Genomic DNA, 12,128 nt, shown 5'->3' on the forward strand with positions numbered 1-12,128 from the left:
TAATCTTTGCACCCAACATGGGGCTCAAGCCCACAACCCTGACTGAGATCAAGAGTCATATGCTTTACCGACTAAGCCACAAGGCACCCCTCCAAATACTATTTTTAATCTTTAAGGAACAAATTATAATAGCAATAACTACTTCATTGGAACAAAAATCATTCTAAATTCTCAGTTTGTCTCCAAACTCATTAATTAAATTTGGCAATTTTCAGCAAGTAAATATAAATTGAAATTCAGTAAGGTTTATATAAAACCTGGGAAAAAATGGGGCAGCCTGGGTGGCTCAGCAGTTCAGTGCCACCTTCTGCCCAGGGCCTATTTTTGGAGACCCGGGATCAAGTCCCACATAGGGCTCCCTGCATGGGGCCTGCTTCTCCCTCTACCTGTGTCTCTGCCTCTCTCTCTGTGTCTCTCACGAATAAATAAATAAAATCTTAAAAAAAAAAAACAACCTGGAAAATGGCAAGCTTTTACACGGCTGTTCCTTTGGTCTCCATCACAACTAAATGAAAGTGGGGAGGAAAGGATATGTTGTTTTGTTTTGTTTTGTCGTCCAGAAAGATACAGAAAAGTTTGTCACCAATCTTCGCCAATGTTCAAAATACTTTTAGTATATGCTTAATATCTAAAGTATTAGAATGCTGCTCCTTCAGAGTCTATGACACATCAAATACTTCCTATGATAGGTTTGGAATATGGCATATAAAATATCAAAACTGCATTCACTACCCCAAAGAGTCACAGAGATAGGAAGAATTAAGAGGTAGTCCAGTTCAAACTCCTATGCAATGCAAAAATCTCTTGATGTTCCTAACTCTTCGCCTGCCTATAATGTGGAGAACTCTACATGTGTGAGAGGACAGTCTCTCAGTTTTTGAACAAGCCAGTTTTTACAAAGACTTTTCCCATACTAAGTGAAAATGAATGTCTCTAAATTTGCAATCATTTGTTTTAATTTATCATTCAAGAGCTACTTACAGTAAATCTAATCACTTTTTTACTTAAACAGCCTTCAAATACTTGGAAAGAGTTACCGTGTTTCCTTTTCCTTCTTCTCTTCCAAGGTAAAATTTCCTTGTACCATCACCTACCTTTCCTTTATGTCCATTACACTACAGTTTTCTAGTTTAGGTCTCCATCTGTGCTCCATCTGTGACCCAAATTCCCTTCTCCAATACCTAAATATGAGATGTTCTAATGTTACATATCCCACTTTCAATTTTTATTTCTTCTAAATTCTCTCTTTGGACAATAATATCTAAATTCTTGGCTAGGTATCACCTCTATGAAAATTACACTCAAATCTAGCTTTTATATCCCTTAAAATCAGGTGCTAATGCATGTTTTATATCTGTAGAATCTTTCATATGGTGGATCAGTCATCATAGAATTTGTAATTTTTAGGCTGATTATTCCCCTTCTACCAGGGAGAGTGTGTATGTGTGTGTGTGTAAAAGAGAGAACATATGCCCATGTGTGTATATATAAGGAGAAACTCCGTGGTTTTGGAGTGTAGAAATGTGTTTCCATACAGCAGTTTTGCATTTGCTTCTGCCTGTGTCCAAAATAGTCACTATATTCTGGCACATTTTTTTTGGCATAAATTCCTGCCATAGTATAAATCCATGCTTCACAGCTACACACACAATTTTTCAGGTAATCATTTTACTCAGTCAAAGCTCCTGAGTAGAGAGAGCCTTCCTCAAAAACTCTCTTGGTCAGTAGGCATTGTTTTTCTTCTCCCACCTTTTGCAGGTGACAGCCTATCCAGTGTCAGAGGTTTATTCAGAGATTTCAGCTCCAGATCTGCTCCTTTCCCTACTTCCCCCTACTAAATTAGGTCTAAAATCTCAGCACTTGCCCCACTGAGAACAGTAAACACCAGTCTTGAAGCCTGAGGGCCTAAATTTAATCTGATATTTCCCACAGTCCATTGCAGCATCAATGCTGAAGACACCGCTCTGGCTTTAAGATTCCTCTTTAAATTTCTATCACCCAGAAACTTATCCTATCCTTGTTTTGGACTAAGCTATATATATACATTTACACTTTTTTCTTATAGTTCATCTAGCATTTATATGAGCACGTGTTCTGTGTGTGTGTGTTTTCTCAATCCAATAGTTGGCAGAGCTAGAACCTCACTGCATTTCCCAATATATGAAGGTTGTGTCTGCTTGACTGTTGCCAGGGAAGGTCAAGCTCTGCATATCAAAAACCATATGCATCACAATACCATCAAAAATCTTCCCATTTTGCCTGTTTGTTGCCATAATTAGTGGGATCCTAACTTCTAGGATTCCCAAGCATAAAACTTTGGAATCATTTAAATCCAAACTTTCTGTTGGTCTATACATCATCCAATAAATCATCAAGTTAATTCTACTATTGCAACATTTCACTTAACATTCTAGCAATCTCAGCGATTTACGAATGTAATGAATATGTTTATCTTTCAGAATTTAAGGAAGATTAAAGGAGATAAATAGATCACATACAAAGCACTTCAAGACTAGAGTAAAAGAAGGCATAAATTAGCTACCAACTGACCAAGTCAACTCAGCATTTGCATTTTAATTAGCAATATTTTAGAGATTTCCACAAATTCATGTCATACATCAACTTCAAATGTCTGAATGAAAACTAATCATAGCACCAAATACATCCCTTTCATAGTTTTTATTACCTTCTAATTTTTATTTTATTAGATATGTGTACATATACAGTATCTGATTTCTCATATAAACTGAAAAATTTGTGTAAATGAGTAAAAATTAATCAAAAATGAATTAATTAGCTAAGATTTAACCCTTATTCTCTGCCAGGAACTTTTTCATATTTTATTTTATTTAATCATTATTGCAACCCTCTAATTAATTATTATTGTTCCAATTCTACAGAAGAGAAAACTTAGATCCACAGAAGTTAAATAATTTGATAATCACAGCTACAAATAGAGCAGAACCAGGATTTTAACACACAAAACCTTACTGGAGAGCTGAAAACAAAGTCTACTACATTGTTTTGAATGAATATATCAATGACTGGGTTGCTCTTCTTTGGAAAAGTCTACTTTGTCAAGTCTAGTTTCAAATGTGGTACCCAAAACTAAACTCCAGTTAAGATAATACATATGGAATATGTGGTGGGTTTAACTTTCTAATTACGGAGAATATATGACTTTCAGTTTAATAATGAAGTAGATCCATCAAGCATGTCACAACGTTGACTCAAATTGAGTTCACACACAAATAAAACAACTGCTTTTTCCATATGAACTACTTATAAATTTTTCTTCTCCATATTAAACTGAGTAGTTGTGTTTTCTTAATCTGGAAAAGACTTAAAATGTATCCCAATTAAATCGCATCTTCTTATTTTTCATCAATAGCAACATGTAGATAATATTATTGAAGACGTAAAAAATATATGCAGTGTCCTGGGGTGTGTGGAGACCAAACAAATTACAGATGCTGTAAATGAACTAAATCAAATTCTTCAGAGAAAAACAGAGGTAAATATACCAATTTATTAGACAGTAATTATTTTAGACCTGACTTCAATAATTAATTAAGAAGAGTGAAAGAATTTTAAATAAATACTGTGCGTCTGTGTGTGTGTGCGTGTGTGTGTGTATATATATTTCAATCATTTGGGGTTAATGGAAACTTGATTCTATTATACCAAAAGGATTTAATTATATTAAAAGGAAATGTCTTACATCTTTGAAGTTTGTAATTGCAATATATCTTCCAAGTGAGACTGAAATCAATCCTACCATCCTACCTAGAGGAATATGCTTATATAATAACATTCAAAGGCTAGTGTGGGGATCCCTGGGTGGCGCAGCGGTTTGGCGCCTGCCTTTGGCCCAGGGCGCGATCCTGGAGACCCAGGATCGAATCCCACATCAGGCTCCCAGTGCATGGAGCCTGCTTCTCCCTCTGCCTATGTCTCTGCCTCTCTCTCTCTCTCTCTCTCTCTCTCTGTGATTATCAAAAAATTAAAATAAATAAATAAATAGTGCTTTCCCCACACCAAACCAGAGTGACATAGTGCAACATGGTGGCCCTATTTAAAAAAAAAACAAAAAAAAAAAAAAAACAAAGGCTAGTGTGTATATAGACTATTAATGGTTCTCATACACCCAGTATATGCAGGGGTAAGTATTCATACTTATATGGAAAACATACATATAGAAAAGAAAAGACCAGTTTTTGTGCTATCTTTGAATTTGCAATGCACACTGCTTATATTATCCCAGAGATGCAATAATAGCATGTTTTTTTTTTCAGTTTAAAAAATAAGTATTATGTGATTTTTTAAAAATCTCAGAAATCTGATGTAGAATTACAGGTGTGATTATTGCCCAATAAAAAGATTAGGATATCTGGTCACAATAAATCAATTCAATCTTGTTATTAGTTTAGCAAATGATGAAGCAGAAAGATATGATGATGAGAATAATAACTAATACTTGATAGTGCATTGCAATAATAAAAGAGTTTCACTTATTATACCACTTTTATTTTATTTTAACTCATCCTCATATCAATGCTATGAAATTGGTATTTTAATGTTAATTTTATTATTAAAATCTGATGCCTATGCACGCCTAGGTGGCTCAGCAGTTGAGCGTCTGCCTCTGACTCAGGGCATGATCCGGGGATCTGGGATCGAGTTCCACATTGGGCTACTTGCAGGAAGCCTGCTTCTCCTGCTGCCCGTGTCTCTGCCTCTCTCTCTCTCTCTCTCTCTCTCTCTAATGAATAGATAAATAAAATCTTTAAAAATAAATAAATAAAATCTGATGTCTAGAATGCTTGTGTAAAAAGAATAAGTGGCAAAAAAGAGATTTGAACCCAAGCCCCTTCCTCAATATATGTGAACTTTCATAACAGAGAGTGATTACATGTATTCCTTATCTGCCCAAAGAGGAACAGCACAGATTATACTACCTTGAATATGCCAGCCTTGAAATTTCAAAGAGATTGATTTAGAAAGTGGACAATTATATTAGTATATATAAATCATCATCATTGTTTCAAATAGGTGAGAAAAATCAGTAATTTCTTAATGTTGGATTTTCTATTATCTTAATTAGAACTTGTTTTTGTAATTAGAGAGTAATAATGAATATAGAAATTTAAATACCTTGTTGGTATTACATAGTGACAGTGATGACTCATTTGCAGTGGAATCATCCCACCAAAAAATTTCCTAGATAACATCCATTCAAAGCTAAAATCCCAGAGCAAAGAAGAAATCAAAATTTAAATAATACAATCAATAAATACCAAAATTTGATGTCTGAAGTTAATAACTTTATTTCCTTACATTTTTCTTAATGGGAAAATATCTACTCTTATACCTTCCAACTTATAGTGGAAAATGAAATAACTATGTAGTCTCCAAGGCTGTTTTTTTATGTACATATTAATATCCATAGTCTTCTCAAATGATAACAAGGAAAAAAAATTGAAAATAAATTTTCACTGGGATCCCTGGGTGGCGCAGCGGTTTGGCGCCTGCCTTTGGCCCAGGGCGCGATCCCGGAGACCCAGGATCGAATCCCACATCGGACTCCCAGTGCATGGAGCCTGCTTCTCCCTCTGCCTGTGTCTCTGTCTCTCTCTCTCTCTCTCTCTCTCTGTTACTATCATAAATAAAAATTAAAAAAAAATATATTAAAAAAAATAAATTTTCACTTAATCTGGTCATATTTTTTATTCTATGTCAGAGTGGGAAATGGCTGTATGTTATAAAAATAAGTATTTTGGTGAACTCAAGAACTTAAGAATTATATGATACTAAGAGCATTCCAATAGGTGAAGTTATGTCAGGATAACAGGGTAGTGAGAGTTAATTTTCCACAAGCAACTAGTTTCTCTTAAATAATCACATTTGGGAAACATTATAAGAACTTAGAGCTGATAATCAAATACAAAGAGCTTAGGGTCATAAATATATGATTTGAACTCAATATCTACCAGTCTTTAGCTGAATATCTTTGGGAAAATTAATTCACATCTCTGAGTTTCAGCTTTCTTCATTGCATGTATGCATGCACGCATAAAAAATTAAATAAATAAATAAATAGCAGAAATTGCAGGGTTCCTATGAGCATTATAAATAACGTTAGTAAAGGTCCAGATGATAGTTTCTTGCATGAGTCATTATCATTACTGGAGGTAGTGGGGATGGTGCTGGTGGTAGTTTTTGAGACTCCTCCCCATGTAACCTACATGAATCATATCACAAATGTAGTTATACTCTTGTTCATGCTCTCATTCAGTATTGGAAACAATTTTCCATCCTTCAATATTATGTTCCAGAATCTCACATAATATATTTCCATTACATGTTCCCACAATAAATGAAACACAAAGTGAAAAATATGGTCTTAAACATTGTGCTGTAGGTGGATGTCATGGTGATTTTAAAATACAAGTTTATATTTCTGAATAAACTGAATTGTAGTTAAGTCAGGCTAACATCTTTAATAGTCTCAGCCACATGGAAGGGGTGAAGATCTTACATGTAGTTGTTAAGCCTAGTAATTGAAACTATGCTCAGATGAAATATTATACCTAAGAGAAATGCTTCTGAAAAGGTTTATGTGAACAATGCTTTTAAGTGAAAAGCTGTATATAAATTTAATTACATTTTAAACATGGTAGAAGTGTTTCTCTCTAAAGGAATATTGTAGAAAGTTCTTTGTTATAAGAAAACAATTATTCCTTAGTTTGTTTGAGAATCTGGGGTTTCATTAATTAAAAGCAAACTCGTCCAAGCAAAAATTTTTAAAAATTTAATGTCAGTTAAAGTGGATCATATTGGGGCACCAAGTTTAAGTGTCTGCCTTCAGCTCAGGTGATGGTCTCAGGGTCCTGGGATTGAGCCCCACCATGGGGCTCCCAGCTTAGCTCAGCGGAGAGTTGGGTTCTCCCTCTCTTTCTTACCCTCCCTGCCCTGTTCTTGTTCTTTCTCTCGCTAGCTAGCTCTCTCTAATAAATAAATAAAATCTTTTTTAAAAATGGATTATATTAGAAAATGTGTTTGCTTTTGGACTGAAATTTTATTTTTAGTGAATCTGTGAATCACTTATATAGTTTTCATAATAATGAATTTATCACTAGCACTTTCTAAACCACTTAGGTAATTCTATACCTCCTACAAAAATAAATGCAAATAAACAAATGAGCAAATAAATAAATAAAACCACACTAATGGATGTGAACTGAAATGACAACAGAAAATAAAATTTCAGACAGTACATTTTTTTAAATTTAGGATATGGTTGCAAGTGTTTTACTATCAGTTTTTAAAAATCTCCTAAAAATAATTAAACTATATTATGAGTTTGCATAATTCTGCCTACTTCCATCCAGCCCTCTTTTCACTGTAGTCCGAAGGTTACAACTGAATGATTGCTAATAATAAGAATTGAGCATATTAAACAAATAATTAAAATGCACTTATTTCAAAAAATCATTCACTGCTATGGAAAGGGAATTGAGTTTAGCCAATAAATATAAAGCTATTCCAATATACTAAACAGGCTGAACTTACTCTAAATTTTTTTCAGTCAAAAAAACTAGATTGTTTATTAAAACATTCAAAAGGTTTTTCTTTCATCTTACAATTTAGCTTCCCCCTGTTTATTAAGCAATATTGATGTATGACCTCAATAAACATTTTGTCTTTTTACCGTGTCAGAGAAATTTTGATGTTTAGATCTGGATATTATCAGTTTGATTGTTTTTTGAGTTTGTTTTCTAAATAACAACTGTATCTTTGTACTTGTTTTTATTTTTTAGAATTTTCATCAAAATTCAGAGACTTCAGCAAAAGGTAAAACATACACGTACCCAAATTAAAAAAAAAAAGTTACAGAATCCAAATAATTTAATTTCTTTTCAATTTTTCATCCAAATACTAAGGTAACACATATACAGAAATATTTTTTGAAGTGAAAATGCACTGCTAAAACTTTTTACTGATGGAAACGATTATTCTGCAAGTGAATAAAACTTCACACTCTGAACTTTTAGCCTGACATTTTTAAGAAATGGGAAGTCAAGAGATCTGTAAAAATGAAAGAATACAGAAAATATTCTTATAACCATTCCAAGAAACTATAAAATTTTATTTAGCTAATTATATTTTGATGTAAAAGAAGAGTCAGAAAAGTAGCAGCTGTCTTTCTTTAAAGTCACTAATTTCAGATTTAAATTCAAACTCTATTTGAAAGTCCAATCTAACATAACATGTAGGAGGATTAGGTTCTGGAATAATTACGGTTCACAGAGACTCAGACTATAAAATTGCAAGCCACAGGAGGACTTTGCCTCTACAGAAAAATAGTGGAGGAGTAATAGTGTGATGCAGAACAAAAGACCTGGCTTTTGAAATCTGGTTAATTTCAACTCTGCCACTTTTTGACTCTGTGATCTTAGAAATTTAATTCTTTGATCCTAAATTTCCCTAATATGCATAGAAGACATAATAGTATTTAATGTGCAAGGTGTGGTCAGAGCTATTCTGTTTGCAAAAGCAAATGGTATTTGGCATATGAACAGTGAGCATCTTCAAGGAAACGGATTCACCTATGTTCAACTAACACTCTAGGTTTATAGGTCACAGTGAACCGCAAATGATAACCCCAATCTGCCCTCCAAGCCTGAATCTTTTTAGGACAAAGCTATATGCAGAGAGTTATCCTCTCAACCCTAATTCCCACCACTCAAACGAAGACAATTACATTTGAAGAAATTCTCTACCTCACATCACAAAGGAAAAGGGATGGCAGAAGGCATGGAGAAAAAACAAACTGCTCATGCAAAAAACCCCTGTTCCAGGCATTCCTAAACTCCAGAACAGTATTAAGGAAGGGACAAGATAGATATCCCCTAACAATATCACTAACACCGAGTCTAAGTGACAGAATGAGGAGTTAACAAGCTGGAGGTATGCCTATATGGAATTGGACCTCTCTTCCTTTCTTTTAGGAATGCTGGAATAAAAATCTCTTCATCCCATATTCCTCAGGGGATGAGATATAAGATCCCACAAAACTGTGTAAGAATGTTCCCAAAGGTTTATATTCAATGTTAAATCATCACAGGTTCTAATTAATGTATTTTAACCAAATATATATTTGTCACTGTTTCTCAATTTTATGATACTATAACTGGTTCCCAGAGTAAAATCAGGTGTGATAAACATCATTACTCCGTATTTCACCACCAACCTCATCTTGAGTCCGTAGTACATTTCTGACATTTGAAATGGACTCTTCATCCAGTTTTGGAAGTAATGCTATAATGCATAAGGCACGCATCTCTATACTACCTCAGAGAAGCAAATTATGACCAAGAACTGTATCTCTGCACAAAAAGTCAAGAGTAGAGTTTGAGTCATTATCCAAACGATTATGATTTCCCAAAATACGTGCTGGGGCTTAAATTAATAAGATCTCTAACCCAACTTTATGATTTATTTTAGATGTGTATTCATTTGCACCAGATTGGGAATTATTAACAAGAAGTTTGTACTTCCTGCTTCAGAGGGCCAACATCACAATGTGGTGACTGGGAAACATGTTTCTATAAATCTGTAATTCCCTGCCTCCTGTTGCTCAGCACAATCCCTGTTGGTTGGCCTCCAGAGTGTCATGAGTCCTCTTTAAAAACTATTTCTATGCTGCTTTAGTCTTCTGTTTTATTAATTGCCACTTGCTGATTTCTCAGAGAATTTTAATTAGAGCTCTTTCATGCTGCTTGTCCCCTCAGACTGTTTCAACAAAGGACGCCATTTTAAGTAAAATTTGGCCGTTTTATAAATTTCGTACAAATTTATAAATGAGTGATTAATAGCATGTGTTGAACAACAACAACAAATGCCTAATTATGGACAGACCTAGTTGAGAGGCAGGCTGTGGGAAGAGGCTCCATGCTGGAATTGGTCTGTTTTTTGAGTAGCCAAGTTGTCTGGTATTGGAACGCTGCAGACTATTGGCGAGAAAAGCTAGGTCTTTTGTATTATCTTCCTTGCAAAACAACTAGAAACTACAAGCAATTTAAGTTTCAGAAATAACCTGAGGAGGGAGGGCGTGTGTTTGCGCAAACAACGGCAGTGCGTGATTTGACTGGGCACACATCAAATTAAACCAAATCACGACCGGTTTTAAGCGCGTAATTTCTAACGATGTGCTTACTTGAGCTTCCGGAGACTCCTCAGCTGCCTGGGGCTTCGGCCATAGGGCTCTTCTCTGAGGAGTTGGGTAGCCCCGCGCAGGCGCAGAAGTGTGCTGAGGGCGTGGCTGCGTGCCGCAGGGGTGACTGGGACGCCATCTCCGACGGAAGAGAACCGTGTCCTTCCGGGTCCTCGGGTGGAAGCGGAGTCTGGAGTCTGGAGAAGAACTGGGGTTCACAGAGGCAAGGCCCTGCAGCACGTCTTCCTCATCCAGCACGCCCAGTACCGCGTGGACGCCTTCTCCAAAAAGGATTGCACACCGGCTCCTGTAGGCGGCAAACGGGCTAAGCTTGGGGTTGAAGCTTACTAAAATGGAACGTTCCTCCATGACCCGCGCGGTAGAAACCGCTGACGTCATCGGCAGACACGTGCAAAGTCAGCACAGGTTTGCTGAGGGAAGGCTCCGCCATCTAGCCTAAGGAGCCAGACTTGCCAAATCTCACTGGAAGCCGGAGAGTGAGGATATTACAGAAACAGAGCCCGAGGGAGGTGTTCTCCCAGTCCGCGTCCACCCAGCAGATTCTGAGATCTGCTGTGCCAGCTTTTGCCACCTTGTGTGTCTGGCACCACCCCTCCCCCGCAGTACCCACTTGGTGGTCGCGCCCACTGGCCAAGTAGCGCTCAGGACCTCTGAGACACAGGGTTCGGGCCTCCTGACTAGATCTCCCGCTTCTGGGGGGGGGGGGGGTATAGGGGCCTCAAGGCCGCCTCACCTCAGCAAAGTGGGCACCACCAAGGAACACAGATTCCATCTTTGTCTTCCCTCCACAGGCTAAGCTGTGGTTCCACTTAGTTTTTTCCGGGACGAAGTGGCAGAAAAGTAGAAATACTGAAGATGTGGCATTTCACTATGTTCTTCTGGCCCAGGATGGGAAAGGATAGCATTCAGGGCAGATATTTCTCTCTCCGGGTTTTTCTACTTTATCCTCGTCTACCAGAATGAAACTCTTAAGAGTTAAGGAGGCCTATGTCGACGATTGAATGAAGCCTGACAGATGCTGTATTAGGACGAAGGGACCAAGGGGTCTTGGACCGTGAACACAGCTGACCGTGCCACCCCACCGGGGGCTCCTTGAGCCGAGCCCATCAGGCATGACTGAGGAGGGCAACTGAGCTTCCATTCACAACTTATTTCGCTTTGTACATTCTTTTCATTTCCTAAACCCTTTTATCACTTAAATATTTTTCAAAGATTTTCCTGATCTGGGTTAAAAAAATAATAATTTTTGAGCTTTTATATTTGCTTACTCATTTAACTTCTGAAACACTGCTATTGTGGAATATTAAAACAAAAACAATCACAAGTCGTGAGTATATTAATGCATTTAAAATATCAGGAGTGAAAAAAACAACAACAACAAAAATATCAGTAGTGAGAATTATTCACTGGCCCCATTAAAAGGTCTGACCCTGAACTCCACTCCTAGGATAACATTCATCATCCTCCTAAGCTTCTCCGTTGTGATAGCACCATCTTTCCTGATTTTTTTTTTTTTTCTTTCATGATTTTGATTCAAAGTCCACTATCTTGTGCTACCTGGCCCATTTCATCAGTCTCTTCTACTTCCTTCATCTTTGGATAGGAGTTTTTCCAGGAAAAAGAGTTTATTGGAAGAAAGCCAGAAAAGTTTACCTTAAATTTAGTGATTAAGTTTCTTCATATGGTCTATGAGAAGTTGGCATGCCTTCATTTAGTACACACTTGAGAGCTATTAGCCCCAGTACTTAGTCTTATTTTTTTTTCATTTTTTCTTCCTCCATGACAAGTCACTTTTAGGAATAATCAATAAACTCCCTTTAAATAGCTAATAGTAAAACTTCAGCAAGGCTTTGATTTTGAAGAGTTTTAGTAAGCATCATAAATCTTTCAT

At 36.5% G+C, this 12,128-nt stretch overlaps 1 protein-coding gene across 2 annotated transcripts in view; it reads left to right on the top strand.

Annotated features, from left to right (window-relative positions):
- The window catches only part of PIK3C2G (phosphatidylinositol-4-phosphate 3-kinase catalytic subunit type 2 gamma), a 373,997-nt gene that overhangs the window by 91,495 nt on the left and 270,374 nt on the right, over nt 1-12,128 (top strand). For both annotated transcript variants that reach the window (XM_041735425.1, XM_041735426.1), the window contains 2 exons: nt 3,392-3,514; nt 7,821-7,854. In XM_041735425.1, coding sequence (XP_041591359.1) covers nt 3,392-3,514; nt 7,821-7,854 — 157 coding nt within the window. The remainder of the gene's footprint in view (nt 1-3,391; nt 3,515-7,820; nt 7,855-12,128) is intronic.

The sequence above is a fragment of the Vulpes lagopus genome, chromosome 21, assembly GCF_018345385.1.
Source record: "Vulpes lagopus strain Blue_001 chromosome 21, ASM1834538v1, whole genome shotgun sequence".
Lineage (NCBI taxonomy): Eukaryota > Metazoa > Chordata > Mammalia > Carnivora > Canidae > Vulpes > Vulpes lagopus.